Below are 20,009 nucleotides of genomic sequence, written 5' to 3' on the forward strand. Positions count from 1 at the left end.
ATACAGCCTATCATTCTCTAACTGGCATTATTTTATCTCAATTAGAAACTCATGATTTCTCAGTATTTTGCTGCGTAGAACAAAATCCTTAAAATGTTAGTAAAGTTAAAAAAAAACAAAGAAAGGGACTATCGCCTAAACATGGTTATATCAAAAGGTTAAAAAAAATCAATTTAATCAAAGACCAACGTGCTATTGTAACATGCTGATAGTACCAAGGCCCTCCTTCTTTAACCCCTTAAAGACACATGACATGTGTGACATGTCATGATTCCCTTTTATTTCAGAAGTTTGGTCCTTAAGGGGTTAATCCAGTGCAGGGAAGAAAGACACCAAGGGTTTTTCACTACATCCTGGAGTTTGACTTCATTATTAATCATAGACATGAGACTATGGAACATGAAGACCTGTTTCTTCATAGATTTGGCTAACTTATTATATGTTGTGCTGCTTCAATAGCTAGAATCTATTCAACACTATAGTTCTTCTGAGCAATTGGGGTGCAGGTCATTTTACCATAATTAGTGGTACATTTGTGTTCCTTATTCCAAAGCCTCTTGTTTTCCTGTTATGTCAAATAGAGGTAGGCAGCTTTATTAACTAATAATCACCGCTTGTTCTCTGCAGATGGTGAAACAACATTTACATGCAAGGCTGGTGTCTGGTGTATACAATAAAAAAAGCCTCAAATTCACAATTAGATGATTTGGGGCTTTTTTTTTTTTATAGGATTATAAAGGCTTTGCAATAAAATGACCTTGAATACATGTTATCACACTCCTTTGTAGAAGACATATTTTAAATGTATGTTTGTTTTTTATTGTGCCCACCAGGACATTTTAAAATAAATTAATGTAAATCCCTATGTCTCTTCCTCCATATTTGGATATAAAGGTAAAATCCACTTATAATGAATGTATAGACTATTTGATTGAGGATGGTTGTCTTTCATTGCATTGAGCATCTTCATGTCCTCTTCATCCAGCAACCATCCCAGCATTGAAAGTTTCACAAGACTGGGCAGCCTGGACACAAACCGAACAAAAGAGGTGACTGTGGTGGCATGGCATTTTATCTGTTGGTTGTAAACTCTGCTTATATCTAGGTGAGATAACTGTGACATGTTATCCGCAGCCTGGAAAAATGCCTTCCACCCAGATTCTGTAATACGGTGGTTAATCTCCAACATAAGATGGCAAATTCTTGTCAAGTGTCCAGCTTGTGCCGATTCCCCTTAGAAAGTCAGATACAAACGTACGTTATTTTATCGCTAGATCGTCAATAAAAACTCAACTACAGTGCAGACTATAAAACAAATACAACCTGCAGTAAATAAAATACTGTATATATAACACCAAATATTAAATTATTCAAGGATCAACCGTAGGGTTCTCATAACAAAATGTATTTTTTGTAGACTTAAAAATGGGGACACCATATGTGCTCACAATTAAAAAATGCTTCAAAATCCAATATTCCTAAAATTGTTACAGAATTTAAGATTTTTGACACTACATAAACTCCAAAGTCTGAAAACATGAGCATTCATATAAAAATCTTTATTTATTTATTTTTTTAGCAAATTTCCTCAAGAAAGACTTCCCTGCCTTTTTCAGGGGCTCCTACGAATGTATCGAGAGACACAACTTTAAAAATCTTTTCAGGGAAATCAAACATGTCTCCTGTGGGCCTTGCAATCGAATACATAGAGGCCAGCTTTTCTTTGAGTCACTTGTTTGTAGACATGTGCAATTTGTTTCGGTCCAAATATGAATTCGGACGAATTTCGGGCAATTCGGACATTCGGGTACTTCCGAATGTCCGAATTGCTAAAGCGCCGAATTGCCGAAGTGCCGAATTGCCGAGGTCCCGAAGTTCCGAAATTATCGGATTTCCGAAGTGCCGAAGTTCCGAAGCACAGTATTGCCTAAGTACTAATATACTTACCCAGTGAGAGAAGAAAAATGTTACATTGTATACAATTTTTTAAAAAAAGTATACAAACATATACAAGCATTTGCAACAATCAAGTAATATACATTCATATAAAATGTAAGTTACTTGGCCAGTCAATGTAATGACAGGAATGAATAAGTAGATACCTCCCTAATTACCACAGTATTAGGGAGCTATCTACTAAAAGGCTGAAAGACCTAAATTGGTCTTTCAGACAAATTTACTAAGTAAAGATTACTTAGTATTAGTAAATTATGCCCCTACTCGCTATACCGCGAGTAGGGGCATGTCTATTAAACAGTGAGCAGAGGGTGGCTGCTCACTGTTAAAAAAAAAAAAAAAAGGTCCCCCTTCCCGAGCCCCCACCCCTTAGCGGCGAGTGGGGGCCCTAAATTATAATAAGGGGGGGACCTAATGTCCTCCCCCCTGGCCCCCACCCCTGAGCGGTGGGTGGGGGCCCTAAATTATAATAGGGGGGGACCTAATGTCCTCCCCCCTGACCCCCACCCCTGAGCGGTGGGTGGGGGCCCTAAGGTCCTTCCCCCCTGGCCCCCACCCCTGAGCAGCGGGTGGGTGCCCTAAATAGTAAAAGGGGGGAACCTAATGTCCTCCCCCCTGGCCCCCACCCCTGAGCAGTGGGTGGGGGCCCTACAGTAAAATAAGTGGGGGACCTAATGCGCCCTGAGCGGCGGGTGGGGGCCCTAAATCCTAAAAGGGGGGGGGACCGAAGGTCCTCCCCGCTGGTCCCCACCCCTGAGCGGCGGGTGGGGGCCCTAAATACTAATAAAGGGGGGGGCCTAATGTCCTCCCCCTGGCCCCCACCCCTGAGCGGCGGGTGGGGCCCCTAAATACAAGTAGGGGGGGGACCTATTGTCCTCCCCCCGGCCCCCACCCCTGAGTGGCGGGTGGGGGCCCTAAAAAAAAGTCCCCCCCCCCAGGTGACTAGGGGTCCCCAAACCCCTAGTCACCCCCTCCCCCCCCCCAAAAAAATGATCCCCCTACCTACCCCCCTCACCCTAAAAATAATGAGGGGGGGACCTTTAACTAAGAACCTGTAAAAAAAAAAAAAAAAAAACTTACTATTCAATGTTTTCTTTCTTCTAAAATCTTCTTTTTTCAGCCCCAAAAAAGGCCAAATTAATAACCGACGCAATTAAAAAAAAAACTAGCGCAAAAAATAATAATCCACCAATCAGAGTGCTCTGTGTCATTTTACACAGCATGGGAAAGTTCTTTGGAATTTTCCCACGCTGTGTAATTTGACTCATAACTGATTGGTTACTTAATCCACCAATCAGAGAGTTATGAGTTAAATTACGCAGCGTGGGAAAATTCCAAAGAACTTTCCCACGCCGTGTAAAATGACACAGAGCACTCTGATTGGTGGATTTCAAACCAACCAATCAGAGTGCTGTGACAGGTAAATGTAGAGACTTACCTTTCAGTCTCTTCATTTACCTGTCAGAGCACTCTGATTGGATGGCTTAAACCCACCAATCAGAGTGCTCTGAGCCTAATTGCAGGGCGGGGCAAGGCTTTATAAGCCTTCCCCTGCCCTGCAAAGCTCAGTCTGCACGGAGCCCTCCATGGGTGAAGAAGGATTATTTTTTGGGGGCTTGTTTTTTTTTTTTTTATTGCGTCGGTTATTATGGTTTTTTTATTTGGCCTTTTTTGGGGCTGAAAAAATAAGATTTTAGAAGAAAGAAAACCTCGAATTGTAAGTTATTTTTTTTTTTTTACAGGTTCTTAGTTAAATGCCCCCCCCTCATTATTTTTAGGGTGAGGGGGGTAGGTAGGGGGATCATTTTTTTGGGGGGGGGGAGGGGTGACTAGGGGTTTGGGGACCCCTAGTCACCTGGGACACACACACATTTTTTTAAGGCCCCCACCCGCCGCTCAGGGGTGGGGGCCAGGGGGAGGACATTAGGTCCCCTCCTTATTTTACTTTAGGGCCCCCACCCACTGCTCATGGGTGGGGGGCAGGGGGAGGACATTAGGTTCCCCCCCCTTTATTAGTATTTAGGGCCCCCACCCACCGCTCTGGGGTGGGGGCCAGGGGGGAGGACCTTAGGTCCCCCCCCATTTTAGGATTTAGGGCCCCCACCCGCCGCTCAGGGGTAGGGGCCAGGGGGAGGACATTAGGTCCCCCCCCCTTATTTTACTGTAGGGCACCCACCCACTTCTCAGGGGTAGGGGCCAGGGGGGAGGACATTAGGTCCCCCCCTTATTAGTATTTAGGGCCCCCACCCGCCGCTCAGGGGTGGGGGCCAGGGGGGAGGACATTAGGTCCCCCCCCTTATACCAATTTAGCGCCCCCACCCTCCGCTCAGGGGTGGGGTCCAGGGGGGAGGACATTAGGTCCCCCCTGTATTAGTATTTAGGGCCCCCACCCGCCGCTCAGGGGTGGGGGCCAGGGGGAGGACATTAGGTCCCCCCTTATACCAATTTAGGGCCCCCACCCGTCGCTCTGGGATGGGGGCCAGGGGGGAGGACATTAGGTCCCCCCCTTTAATAGTATTTAGGGCCCCCACCCACCGCTCTGGGGTGGGGGCCAGGGGGGAGGACCTTAGGTCCCCCCATTTTTAGGATTTAGGGCCCCCACCCACCGCTCAGGGGTGGGGGCCAGGGGGGAGGACATTAGGTCCCCCCCCTTATTTTACTGTAGGGCACCCACCCACTGCTCAGGGGTAGGGGCAGGGGGAGGACATTAGGTCCCCCCTTATTATTATTTAGGGCCCCCACCCGCCGCTCAGGGGTGGGGGCCATGGGGGAGGACAATAGGTCCCCCCCTTATACCAATTTAGGGCCCCCACCCACTGCTCAGGGGTGGGGGCCAGGGGGAGGACATTAGGTCCTCCCCCTTATTAGTATTTAGGGCCCCCACCCGCCGCTCAGGGGTGGGGGCCAGGGGAGGACATTAGGTCCCCCCTTATACCAATTTAGGGCCCCCACCCGCCGCTCAGGGGTGGGGGCCAGGGGGGAGGAAATTAGGTCCCCCTCCCTTATTAGTATTTAGGGCCCCCACCCACCGCTCAGGGGTGGGGGCCGGGGGGAGGACAATAGGTCCCCCCCATCATTTTACTTTAGCGCCCCCACCCGCCGGGGGGCCTATATTTTTTTTAAAAACAGTGAGCAGCCACAGACTGCTCACTGTTTACTAGACATGTCCCTACTCGCTGCATAGCGTGTAGGGGCAAAATTTACTAATACTAAGTCATTTTTACTTAGTATTAGTAAATTTGTCTGAAAGACCAATTTAGGTCTTTCAGCCTTTTGGTAGATAAGTCCCTAATGCCGTGGGAATTAGGGAGTTATCTACTAAGCGGCTGCAATAGAAGTGCCGAAGTCCCGAAATTCCGAAGTTCCTAAATGCCGAAGTGTCGAAGTGCCGAAGTTGCCAAAGTTCCAAAGTTGCCAAAGTTCCGAAGTGCCAAAGTTCCGAAGTGCCAAAGTTCCGAAGTGCCAAAGTTCCGAAGTTCCGAAGTGCTGAAGTTGCTGAATTTCCGAAGTGCTGAAGTGCCGAAGTTCCGAAGTGTTGAAGTGCCGAATTCCCGAATTGCGAAAATTCCGAATTTCGGAATACTGAACCGAACCGAAAATTTTCCCCATGCACATGCCTATTATAAACCCTATGAGAGCATAAGTCAAGTCATTGACTCCAGACAGGGCCACCACCAAGGCGTGACAACCATAACGGTTGTCATGGGCCCGGCAGTCCTGGGGGCACGGACTACTCTGGCAGTCTGAGCCCCACATTCCATATGTGCACTGCGGGCCCTCTGCTACCTGTACATTGCAGAGGGGGCCCAGCAGCACACTTTGTCTTCCTTTCTAGATTCTCTCTGCCCAACTTTCCTGCGCCCAGCGGCAGCTAGAGCGTTGCCACGGGTTACCATGGCAATGCTCTGCACAGCACGCAGGCCGGTCTCGCGAGAGTTAGTCAGAGAGGAGCTGGAAAGAAAGACAGTGTGCTGCTGGGTCCCCTCTCTGCCATGTACCGCGGCTGGCTCCCTCCAAAATGCGATCTCCCCCCTCCCTGGCACAGTAAGAAGCAGTGAGGGGAGAATAAAAATTTAATATACACAAATAGATTAAAAAGAAAAATACTCCCCATCCCTCTATTTTACACACACACTGCATCCTTACAAGCACACATCCTGCACTACACACACACACTACATTCACTAAACACACACACTACATTCACTAAACACACTTTGCACTACACACACACACACACACACTACATTCACTATACACACGTTGCACTCACTACAAACACACTACATTTACTAAACACACTTTGCACTCACTACAAACACTCTACATTCACTATACACACACTCTGCATTCACCACAATCAAACTACATGCACTATACACATTTCACACTCACTTCAAACACACTACATTCACTACACACACTACATTCACCACAATCACACTTCATGCACTATACACACTACATTCACCACAATCACACTACATGCACTATACACACTACATCCACTACAAAAACACACAATGTATTCACTGTACACACACTACATCCACTACAAAAGCACACACTCTGCTTTCACAATACACACCTACATTCACTACACACACACTCTGCATCTAATGCATGCATACAAACATTACATACATTACACAAACGTACAATCTGCATCCACTATACACACTGCATCCATGACACACATACCACATCCACTACACACATTCTACATCCACTATACACACTGCATCCATGACACACATTCTACATCCACTATACACACATACACTTCATCCTTGTGGGTGGACTCGGGGCTGGCCCCGGGGGCCCAGATCTTGAGCTGTGTCAGGGGCCCTAAAATTTCTGATGGCAGCCCCCCTGCAGATATTGCTACTCAGCTCCTCTCATCTACTAATAGTGTCTGAGTAAGAGATACTTCCTTATACATCTTCACTTTTTTTGGCCATCTATGATCTTCTGATCCAGTGCAAAGCTTATGGGTGACCTCAGGAATCACGATAGAGCAGACTAAGCATGTTGAGAGCTCTATAACCAGAAAGTGGGGCATTTTTGAGAAAATTCCAAATACATGTTGGCATGATTACTTGCTTAGCATCTCAGCAGCATCTCCAGCCATTCATGGGGTGGGTTGGAGATACTGCAGACCCAATCATAGCAGACATGTCACATTTCTTTCTAATACACATTTATCATTAGTCCTTACTACAATAATAGATTATTATTTTTTATTGCATCAAAAAGTGTGGGATGCGCAACTCCTCCTGCCTCTATGGACCAACCTGCACTGATGGCTACTTACCTAAATGTTCAATACTTTCATCATTTAATATCTCCGTCATAGAGAGAAACTGGAGGTTATGCAGATTCTGCAGTTGTTGTATAAACAAGATAGCAGCATCCACCATTCCTTCACCCTTTGGTAACAGCAGCTTCTCCAGGTGAACAAGTGACCCCAAGGCAACAGCTGAAATAAAACCATTGTTTAGGTTAGTTACATTTATTGTCTTGCAATTTGTTTAACCATACGTTGATTTGGTATTCGCCTCTACAGCAGCAAAACATTCTGCTTGTGATAGTAATACCCACTAGTCAGAGCACTTATGTAAATATACAGAGTTATTTACTACTAACGCGAGAATTCAAAGTGAATTTCAAACTTCAAATTTAAGACCAGAGTGGCTTATCCGAAAACATGGTGATGGAGAGAATTTTTCCAGTCGGCTACTTTCACCTTGAATTCTAACTTCAGTGAATAACCCTGTTAATATATATATATATATCCAACGTGGGCTCAGCACTCGACACACTGTCGTCCTGTACTCGTCTTGATGCAACTTTGTGCCTTAACATAATATTCCTAAAGAAGTGCACTGGTATTGTGCAAAACATAGTCAATGTTTTAGTCCCTCCCTGATATATATATATATCAACAGTGTTATTCACTAAACTTAGTATTCAAGGTAAAAATAACCAAACTGGAAAAAGTGCCAGGTCCCTCAGGTTTCAGAGAAACTGCTATGTTTACATTGCAGGGTTAATCCAACCTTTAGTGGCTGTCTTCCTAACAGCCGCTAGAGGCACATCTGTAACGCTGGATGCGAAAATCGCATCCATCGCGCAGAGCGTCCATAGGAAAGCATTGAGAAATGCTTTCCTATGGACTGTTTGAATGCGCGCGCGGCACTTGCCGCTCATGCACATTCCGCTCCACTCGGGAGCTGACGAAGGCGAGGGAGGAGAGGTCACCAGCGCCGAGGGAACCCGCCGCTGGGTTAAGATAAGCTGCTGAAGAGGTTTTAACCCCTTCAGCGCCAAGGGAGGGGGACCCTCAGGGTGGGGGCATGGGTTTGTTTTCCTGACACTATAGTGATCCTTTAAAATGATGTGGGTTTTAGATAGTGAGAACAAATACAGGTATATGGGTGATCCTTCAGCATAGCATTTTAATGGCATGACGTAAATTATTAGTGTGTTACATTGGACAGGAATATGATATATTTTTGACATTTCAAAGGAGGTTGGTTTTATTGTGCTATTACAGGCACTTCTTCATGGATTGCTGGACTCAAAGAGTAAGAGAGACGCACTACACCCACAGTTATACAATGAACTTCATATCCCAGACAGCAAAAATACCCTGGGACCATCCAGAGATATTCAGAGGCAAACATTACAATTCAGGAGTGTTGAACAAATGTTGCTGTTCTGTTGTCCGTTCTGAGTTTAGTAAATAAAACTGCAGACTAAATTTTCAATATTAACATTAGAGAAACAACTAAATTAAGATTAAACAATTTTTGAAACTGTCCTTTAAACCTAAACAATAAGATATTCCCAGTATATTATAGAATTCATTGTTTATAATCTCTAAAGTCAGTCCTATCCACTTATTCTGTTAGGAAGCCCCAGTAGAATCCATATAAAATTACAAAACATAAACATTCCTGATTTAGGGCATTTCGGTCACGATTTTTGGGTCCTGTTCTACCATCCTGACTTAATTCCCTAGTTTCCTACTTTTGGCGGACGTGCTCGCGCTATGTTCAGAGCACTAGGACTCTGCAGGGAGCATAAAAAACAGGAGTCTGCCCACAGTGGGCTTAAATATTATGATAGGCAAGCTGGTGTGAATTCATGCCAGGCTGACCTGCCACAAAAGGGTGAGTCCTTAGCAGAGCCTTTTGACCTGGGGCGTAATTGCATCCTCTAACCTACTCCTACCACTGTCCTGATTCAATGTACGCTGGAGTTGGGAGTTATGTATAAATGTGCTGCATGTACATTTTCTTCACAAATTAAAGAATCACTGTAAATACCATAACCGCTACAACTAATTTTAGTGGTTATGGTGGAAAGGGTCATCATCAAATTTAATTTACACATTTACCTATATCAATTAATATATTTTAGAAGGCTGAAGGATTTACCCAAGTTTTCAGAGACAGCAACTGCAGTAATTATCTGATTCCTCAAATTTAGAACTTTCAGTGATGTAAAATTCTTCATTGTATCAGCTGCAAGAAAGAGAATGGTTGAAACAAACACTGTTACACTCATAATAATTTATACTAAATACACATGGCAATAGCTTTATAACCCATTTATCGGCTGTAAAATAATTAGCTCTGTGATCCGTTCTTCAGTTGTCATACATGATCTTTACATTAAAACGGCTTCATTGAGCTAAAGCTGGCCTGGTGCTTAGCCTTGGAGTATCCTTTTAATCCAATGCACCATTATTATTTTTTTAGCTATTTCCATTTATGTAAAAAATAAATACATTTTTGAGCCGTTTTTATTGTTAAACCTTCCATGGGTTGTATGGATCCTCCATATTTTCCTGGACACACATCAATTATTTTCTAATCAACAGTACATAAGGCATGTTGCCCTAAAGCAGGGGTGCCCAAAAGGTAGATCCCCAGATGCTGTAGAACTACAACTCCCATGATGTGTTGCATGCCTTTAGACAGGGGTCAAGTCCTGGGGAATAAAGTGTGGGAACTCACTTGAGTTCCACCCCCACCCCACCACCAAAAAAAACCCCAAAACTTGTATGCATATATAAATGCGTACACACACACTCAGGTGCACACATACACTTACAGACACACACATACACTCACAGACACACACACAGACTCACAGACACACAAAGACACACACAAACAGACACACACAAACAGACACACACAAAGACACACACACTCAAACACACACACAAATTCACAGATAGACACACATACTCACAGACACACATACTCTCACAGACACACTCACTCACAGACACAGACACACACACACACACACACACTCACAGACACACACACATACATACACTCACAGACACACACACATACACTCCCAGACACATACACACACTCCCAGACACATACACACACACTCCCAGACACATACACTCACAGACACACACATACACATACACATACACACACTCCCAGACACATACACTCACATACACACACACATACACATACACACACACTCCCAGACATAAACACACTCCCAGACATACACACACTCACATACACACATACATACACTCACAGACACATGCACACATACATACACTCACAGACACACACACTCCCACACACACACACACACACACACACTCCCAGACACATACACACTCCCAGACACATACACACACACTCCCAGTCACATACACTCACAGACACACACACATACACTCACAGACACACACACACACATACACTCACAGACACACACACACACACACACACATACACACTCACAGACACACTCAGACACACACACACACACACACACACACACATACACTCCCAGACACATACACATACACTCACAGACACACACATACACTCACAGACACATACACAGACACACACATACACACTCACAGACACATACACATACACTCACAGACACACACATACACTCACAGACACATACACAGACACACACACATACACTCACAGACACACACTCAGACACACACACACATACACACTCCCAGACACATATACACTCCCAGACACACACATACACTCACAGACACATACACAGACACACACACATACACTCACAGACACATACACTCATACACACACACATACACACTCCCAGACACATATACACTCCCAGACACACACATACACTCACAGACACATACACAGACACACACATATAGACACCAACACACACATACACTCCCAGACACACTCACTCACAGACACACAAATATACACACAAATTATTTGTATATATTTTTTTTAATTTAAAAATGTCCACCCAGCCTCCCTACCTGGAGAGCTGGCATGGACCTGTCCCTGGGGTCCAGTGGGGCTTCAGTGCGGCCGGCTCTTGTCTCGCTGTCAGACGCTGCGAGGGAGCTGTGTTCTCTCTGCTCCCTCTCGCCTCGTGGGCAGTCTGCTGATGCCGGGAGCCGGAAATGACGTCTTATTCTGGCTCCCGGCATTAGCAAACTGCACGGCGAGAGGGAGCAGAGAGAACACTGCTCCCTCGCCGCGTCTGACAACGAGACAAGAGCCGGCCGAGGGGGGGGGGGGGCATTAGTGCCTGCAGGACCACAAACGGGAACGGCGTTCCTGCTCTAAACAAAGTGCAGGAACGCCGTTCCCACGCATTCCTGCTGGACTCGAGCTCTGCCTTTAGAATGACAAGGGATCATAGAAGATGTTGTTTTAACACATCTGGGGAACTACCTGTTGGGCACCCCTGCCCTAATATATATATATATATATCCTTAACATGATCAAGAATGGAAATTAGTTTGCTACAAAGTTCCTTTGGGATTCCTTCATGAGTTAACTGGTTTCCTTCCTACAGTACCGTATATATTATACTGCTCAATAGAACTTTTCATATACTGCCCATCAGCATATGTGTCAAGAAAACATGGTGGATTTGGCAACCCTAAGCCTCATCTATGGTAGCAAGGTGAAATGGGGAAAATATCATATAGTCTGTTTGCTCATTTCTTGATTGCTTTTGTCTCCTGTTGGTTTCATATGGTCATCAGTCATAATTTATTTTGGGTGCCAGTATATTATATCAAGGTGCCATTTATAATCCGTAGGACACATACAGTGCAATCTGGTTTGAATTTCAAAATGTTATTGGGCTTTAGACGTTTACTTAAAGGACCACTCTAGTGCCAGGAAAACATACGTTTTCCTGGCACTAGAGTGCCCTGAGGGTGCCCCCACCCTCAGGGACCCCCTCCCGCCCGGCTCTGGAAAGGGGAAAAGGGTTAAAACTTACCTTTTTCCAGCGGTGGGCGGAGAGCTCTCCTCCTCCGATCCTCCTCTTCTCCTCCCCGTCGGCTGAATGCGCACGCGCGGCAAGAGCTGCGCGCGCATTCAGCCGGTCACATAGGAAAGCATTCATAATGCTTTCCTATGGACGCTTGCATGCTCTCACTGTGATTTTCACAGTGAGAATCACGCAAGCGCCTCTAGCGGCTGTCAATGAGACAGCCACTAGAGGAAATAGGGGAAGGCTTAACCCATTCACAAACAAAGCAGTTTCTCTGAAACTGCTATGTTTATGAAAAAATGGGTTAACCCTAGAAGGACCTGGCACCCAGACCACTTCATTAAGCTGAAGTGGTCTGGGTGCCTAGAGTGGTCCTTTAATGTCATCAAAGTTAATGTATCCTAAACAAATTGAGTTAACCAAACATACTGAATATAATGAATATTAAAACATTACCTAGGAAAGCTATGTCAGGATCTTGAAAGGATGAGCCCGGAAAGTGCAGCTCTTTAAGATTCTTGCAGTTTGCAACTGAGGTCATGAGGCCCTTAAAATCTGGATAATTTCTAAACTGTAGGTGCAGAACCTCCAGATTTACAAAATGATTAAAAAACTCAGCTTTAAGAAAGAGAGAGCACAATATACATTATTAAACATGAAACAAACATGTCATTTGTTTTATTTTTATATCAAATAATCCACTATAGGCAGTGTTCTAACCACCACCTCAGTGCTCATTCACCACCATCTATGATCACAATATAGAAGCTATAGTCACCTAAATTACTTTAGCTAAATAAAGCAGTTTTAGTGTATAGATCATTCCCCTGCAATTTCACTGCTCAATTCACTGCCATTTAGGAGTTAAATCACGTTGTTTCTGTTTATGCAGCCCTAGCCACACCTCCCCTGGTTATGATTGACAGAGCCTGCATGAAAAAAAAACTGGTTTCACTTTCAAACAGATGTAATTTACCTTAAATAATTGTATCTCAATATCTAAATTGAACTTTAATCACATACAGGAGGCTCTTGCAGGGTCTAGCAAGCTATTAACATAGCAGGGGATAAGAAAATCTTAATTAAACAGAACTTGCAATAAAGAAAGCCTAAATAGGGCTCTCTTTACAGGAAGTGTTTATGGAAGGCTGTGCAAGTCACATGCAGGGAGGTGTGACTAGGGTTCATAAACAAAGGGATTTAACTCCTAAATGGCAGAGGATTGAGCAGTGAGGCTGCAGGGGCATGTTCTATACACCGAAACTGCTTCATTAAGCTAAAGTTGTTCAGGTGACTATAGTGTCCCTTTGATTCTGCCTCATCAATGCGTCAGTAAATGAGTGGTCTCTGGGTGCTGGAGAGATCCTTTTTTTTTTTTTTTTTTTTTTTTTTTTTTTTGGAGTAAGCACTCCTGAAGGGTTTAGCTAAAGTCCTGGGCATGGCACAAAAAGGCTTGTATCAACTTGACCACTATATTGAGCTGCAATGATTATTAGTTCAATAATGGAAATGGGGAACAATCTCCTAAAAAGTGAAAAGTAACGTAAGACATACTCCTTTAATAGTACTTAATTAAAATTCTGAAACTTTCTTTTTTAGCCAGACCAACTCTGGATTTAGAAATTTTTGCAGAACTGTTTTTAAATTTGTTATTCCATCTCTTCTATCTTTAAACACTCGTACCGCACACTCATACATCCATTGGATTATCTCCAGCCACATAACTTCTATAAAGAAAATCTTTACCAGATTGGTAATTATATAAATTAATTATTACTAAAAACAGAAATATACCTGGATGATGCTGATCAGATTTCAAAACTTTTAGCTAAAAGGAAAATTATAATTCAGGATTTCAGACTGCAGCTGAAATTAAGGAATATTATTTATTATTTGTCACAATGCATTATATATATGTATGTATATATATATATATATATATATATTTTTTTTTTTTTTACTTTATTTTTGCGTTTACAGAATAACAGAGCAGTTGTATATGTCATGGCTTACGCAGAAGCCTTTTACCATAAGTGTAGCAATTATTGTATTTTGCATACTTAACAAGATTTGCCTAGAGTTATAGCTATGTCGGCATGGTCCGACCATGTAATTCTATTGATTTCTGGACGGACTACTTTATTCATGGCTGCGTCTATACAAAGATATTGTCAATTCGGGAGTATGGGTCGTGTGGGTGTGACTAAAAAGTGTAGTCTTGTGTATCTGGGTGTTGTAGTCTCCATGCATCCAATAGGCCTGTGCGGGTCAGATAATTATGTAGCAGCTTGTCCTGCCTCCCTCTGCCCTGGGATCGTAGAGTCCCTGGTTTTGTACTCCTGTCTATCGCTGGGCTCGGCTCTGCATTAAAATCCCCGCCCCCACCACCACCACTGTTCCCCTGTCCAGTGTCGTTATGAGGGTTTCCAGTGCAGTCCAGAAAGGGGCGTCGGGATCGTTGGGAGCATAGACATTTATTATGCTTATTTTTATGTTGTGGAAGGTGCCCGTTATTATTACGTAGCGCCCCTCTGGGTCTGTCTGGCTAGCGGTGAGAACGAAAGGACAGCATTTGTGGATGAGCACCGCCACCCCTGCCCTTTTCCTGATGTGTCTCGCTTCATAAACTGTAGTGTAATTCCGGTCCTTTAGTGAGGTGATTGCTGACCTAGGGAGGTGTGTCTCCTGGAAGAGCGCTATGTCCGCTCCCTTAGTTTTTAGGTCCCTAAGCATGAGTCTGCGCTTATTAGGCGTGTTGAGACCTTTCACATTTCAGGATATGATTTTAAGGGTCAAGACCGTGGGGTGAAACACTGCCTAAAACCCTGCGTTGCAAAAGCAGCTGTCTTAAACCCATATGTGGAGTGTATCGCCTGAGAAGGGGTCTCATGGGCTGTGTCCCTCGGTGTGTACCCTTGATTCTCCAGTTTGAGCCATAATAAAAAGAAAAACATAACATATAAAACAGTGTCAAACATATCTGTAACTCATACAGTGTAACAAGAACGTTTTCTGGTCTTACAAGTTGCCAGAAGAAAATGGGGGTACGAGCCCTCCCACCGGTAGATCTAGCAGTCCCCAGTAAGGAGTCGCAGTTCCCCGCTACTATCCACTGGCTATTTAACTGTGTGTCCTGGGGCTAGTCGGCAGAAGGTTCCCCACCATGGTCTCTGGGTGTGTTCCTGTTCCCCAGTATGTGTGCCTTGGTTGTCGTATATCTGGTGTGCGGCCCCAGCCAGGGGTGGTGTCTGTGCTGTTCTGGGGCAGCTTACCCCATAGGGTTCCCCCTTCCACCCATGAGGGAACTACCCATATCCTGACCTCAGTGGAAGAAGCATCTCCCCTCCTGACCACCCTGGGACTGTCTAACCTAACGACTACACCACAAAGGATCGAGACACCACAGGACCCTGAGAGCAACACCCAGTCCGAACCGGGACCCAGCGGGTCGCAACATCCAGATCCAAGAAGGATATGAACTGCCGCAAGACTAGCCGACACAACTGTGGCACACTTATGCCTTTAAGTTCCTAGTGATTACTCACTTATAGACAGGCGTTTCCATGTACAAACGTACATTCTCATCTTTCGTTTCTCCCCGTTATTTAGGTCCTGCACACACACACACACAGGATAGTGGATGACCAACCCAACCTCATAGGAACCCACGTAACCAGAGCACACACACAGAAAGACTACCGCGTATATTCTATCTAATCCATGCTCCCTGAAGTTTTGGGGGCGTGGTGTTAAAGCCACAGAAGCTTTGGTATAAAAGGGCGCCCATTTTCCTTGTTCAGTGCCCTATTGTGGTTCTATTCCTTGTTCCCTCTAGTGCTTGGTATTCTTCCTGTTTGTATCTTGGTATTTCGACTCGGCTTGTATTTTTGACTATTCTCCATTCCGGTTTCCTGACTTGGCTTGTTTTCTCGTTTCTCCTGTATTCTGGTTCCTTGACTCAGCTAGTTATATTGTTATCCTGTATTCTGGTTTCCCTTGTCTTTGGCTATTTATCAACTATTCTATCCACATTAAACCCGGCCATTCTAAGGTCCGGTAATACGTTTCCTGTTAGGGTTTGCACTTTGCGTGTTTGGGTCACTGTCGTGACAACAGTAGGGAAAAGATAGACAGATGTATCACTGGACTTGAAGGTTGCCAGGCTAAACACTTAAGAGGATAGAGGATATAATAAAACTATATGGAGACACATATATGGGTAAACTAAGCCAACCGTAAAGCTGTTTCCCAGCCTAGTATTGAAACTGTAATCACTCACTTAAGGTATTGTTTTTATATACTCTATACTGGTGGAAGTCAGCTATTTCCTCATTATTTTTTTTGTGTGCATATTAAATATTTCAAGGCAGAGGCAGAACCTGTGTCGGCTCCTAAACTGCTTTTCAAATAAAAGATGTTCTTTGCTGACATTCGTAATTTCTTGTTTTCAAATATGCCAACTTTAATTCCGTTCCTTCCTAACCATCGTCTATCATACTTTTTCAATACAGTTTTCTGACCTTTCTTTCATGTTTTAGTTGACTCTTCCTTGCACTTATTAGCCAAGGTGAATAATGGACAAATTAGGTTTTACATCATCCAAATCACTGTATTGAGGTTTCTACATCATCCAAAGCGGCGGGTGCGGGCCCTAAATAAAAATGGGAAAGTTCTTTGGAATTTTCCCACGCTGTGTAATTTGACTCATAACTCTCTGATTAGTTACTTTCAATCCACCAATCAGAGTGTTGTTATGAGTCAAATTACACAGCATGGGAAAATTCCAAAGAACTTTCCCACGCTGTGCAAAATGACACAGTACTCTGATTGGCTGGATTTCAAGCTAACCAATCAGAGTGCTGTTACAGGTAAATATAGAGACTTAACTGTCAGTCTCTTCATTTACCTGTCAGAGCACTCTGATTGGATGACTTAAACCAACCAACCAGAGTGCTCTGAGCCTAATTGCAGGGTGGGGAAAGGCTTTATAAGCCTTCCCCCGCCCTGCAGAGCTCAGTCTGCGCGGAGCCATCCATGAGTGAAGATGGGTTTATTTTTTATTTTTTAAAGTGCGTCGGTTATTATGGATTTTTATTTGCCCTTTTTTGGGGGCTGAAAAAATAAGATTTTAGAAGAAAGAAAACATCAAATGGTAAGTTTTTTTTTTTCCAGGTACCTAACAACACTCTGATTGGTGGATTGAAAGTAACCAATCAGAGAGTTTTGAGTCAAATTACACAGCGTGGGAAAATTCATTTTTTTTCAAGAACTTTTCCATGCTGTGTAAAATGGCACTCAGCACTCTGATTGGCTGGATTTCAAGCTAACCAATAAGAGAAATTCCGACATGCCGAAGTTCCGAAATGCCGAAGTTCTGAAGTTGCGAAGTGTCCAAGTGACGAACAAGTCCCGAAGTTCCGAATTGCCGAAGTCCTGAATATCGGAATGCCAAACCGCAATTTTCCCCATGCATATTCCTAGAATTTACTATATTTAGGGAGGGCAAGAGGAGCCTGAAGCTGTTCCTGACCCTATAGTGTTCCTTTAAGATGGGAAATATTTTTGCTTTGTAGTTCAAATCACTCAGTGATGGCAATGACTTAGTTGTACATACATTTTATAAGGAAGTCTTTTTTCTTTTTTTGCAGTGAAATTTTTTTACTACTCTTCACATGTGGATATAGGGAAACAAAATTTGTGTGGACTGGCTGACAATGAAATTAGTTAAGGTAAAGCTGATTTTGCACACTATTCAAATGCTCTTGCTGCTTTAGAATCTCTAACACTGTGGCATGTTCCCTTTCTTCTACACTCACTACATACACCTTTTCTCTGTCCCATATTGTATAACGGGAGTTTCTACCTGCTAGTAAGAAGGTAAGGAGACAAGTGGACATGTGAGTGCTAGGGGACAGTCCTTAGAAAGCATGGAGTAAGTGCCTCATTTGATGCATTTATGCCAAGCTCAGGGAGCTGTCTGCATACAATGCCATTAGTTGGCCAGCCTGCATGACATGCACTCACGCCAGACTGACCTTCTACTTCCTCGGGCAGATTTTTTGGGCATGTGTGGATTGGGTTCTGGATATGTGAGTCGCGTCAGTGGCCCACCCTTTTACCCCACCTACCGAAATCCTGATTTACCAGACACTGCAGTTGGATTTACTTGAAAGATAAAAGCAAGATATAAGCATAGGGTATGTGTTTTCTTATTGCTATATCCATACATGACGATTGGAAGGTATAACTGTTTTAGACTTTTCTGTCAATATGATTCTATACTTAGGCCCATCATAATGTTTAGCACCAGGCCTAATGGGCTCTTAATATGGCCCTGATGGTGTTGTAGCATTCTGCAAAATATGTATTTTTTGTGCAAAAACTATAAAGATTTTAGCATGCATGTTTTTCATCATATGTTTCAATAAAGTTTATAACTTGCTACTGCAAGTCTGAACATATGAAGGAAAACATTCTGGTGATTTGGTGGCATTGCCTTGGAACAAATTGTCTTTAAGAATTGATAGGCTGCCTAATACAAGTTGTACTGAGCCTGGACTTGAGTACAGGCCCGGTGTCACCATGGCCGTGGCCGACATGGGAGATCAAAGCATTTCCCCTGGCAGCCCATGCAGAGCTGGTGCTTTTAAAGCTTTAGTGCTTTTAAATCTTGCTATGTGCCTTCGCGGGCAGGTGGGGATATCAAAGATTCTCTCACTGGCCCACTAGAGTGAGGAGAGAGGAGGCTGAATGTTCCTCCTGCGAGCTGGCAGATCTGAGCATTGCTGTGGGTTACCATGGGAATGCCCCAACACGGCGCAGTGTCGGATCTCGCCCGAGGAATGTGGTGAAACTAACCTCGCCACTGGGCATTGGAGAAGCCTGTTTGCCCGCCTCCTGCCTGCTGACTATGGCCCCTGGGAGATTTGGCCCTTTAAATACAGTATTTGGGCATATTGTATTTTATTATGCTGCTGCTGGCCCTTTAAGAACCATCTGGGGACATACTGTGGAGTTACTGGGTGGCCACCATTTCATGTATCAGAGGCATATGGTGAGAACAATGGATGAAGCACATGGTGAGAACAATGGATGACATCCATTTTAACTCACAGACACTGTTTGGACTTTTCTACACGGTGCCATCTCGTCGGTATTTGGTGCACAAAGACATAGTGCAGTAGTTTTAAACTATACAACAGGGGACACATTGTACAGTAATTATTATTATTTATTTTTTTTTGTAAATCTTTCTTTTATTATGGCATATGCGTCATGGGGTACAGAAGAAAAAGAGGAGGCATTGTGGGGTAACACGAGTATATGATAACAAGATGGTGTGCAATGCACCTCAAAGAAAGATTGCCATGTTTTTTTTTTTTTTGTGAAACACTCATGCAAACAGAGTAATACAAGCTTGGTTGAGAAACAATATTAATAAAGATAGGCTTCATATACAGGTTTGATGTTCATGGCTAAACACGATATAACAAATTGGTCTAAAGTGTGACAATGCTTAAGCTTTTACTGCAAGTTGAAGCTTATATTAAACACGATATATGAAGGAACAATCTAAAATGATGATTCCGTGAGGCGCATTAACTAGGCTAAGCATCGCTAAAGGAGCGTTTGTTTAAGAAACTTATATTTTAACACGCTTGATATGATTCAGGCTAACATGTCTAGATTTGCGGTATTAGGAAGATGGTGGACGTCTATATATTGAGCTTGTAACTAAAACAAAGTAGATCAAC

At 43.7% G+C, this 20,009-nt stretch overlaps 1 protein-coding gene across 1 annotated transcript; it reads right to left on the reverse strand.

Annotated features, from left to right (window-relative positions):
- Positions 1–659: 659 nt before the first annotated feature.
- LOC134610677 (baculoviral IAP repeat-containing protein 1-like) lies at positions 660–12,984 on the reverse strand. The gene is made up of 4 exons (XM_063453780.1): positions 12,712–12,984; positions 9,399–9,485; positions 7,271–7,435; positions 660–1,233 (listed from the first exon to the last, which is right to left on the reverse strand). Exons 1-4 carry the CDS (start codon positions 12,794–12,796, stop codon positions 863–865), a joined length of 708 nt encoding a protein of 235 aa, XP_063309850.1. The 5' UTR covers positions 12,797–12,984; the 3' UTR covers positions 660–862.
- Between the last annotated feature and the right edge of the window lie 7,025 nt (positions 12,985–20,009).

Source organism: Pelobates fuscus, chromosome 5 (assembly GCF_036172605.1).
Source record: "Pelobates fuscus isolate aPelFus1 chromosome 5, aPelFus1.pri, whole genome shotgun sequence".
NCBI lineage: Eukaryota > Metazoa > Chordata > Amphibia > Anura > Pelobatidae > Pelobates > Pelobates fuscus.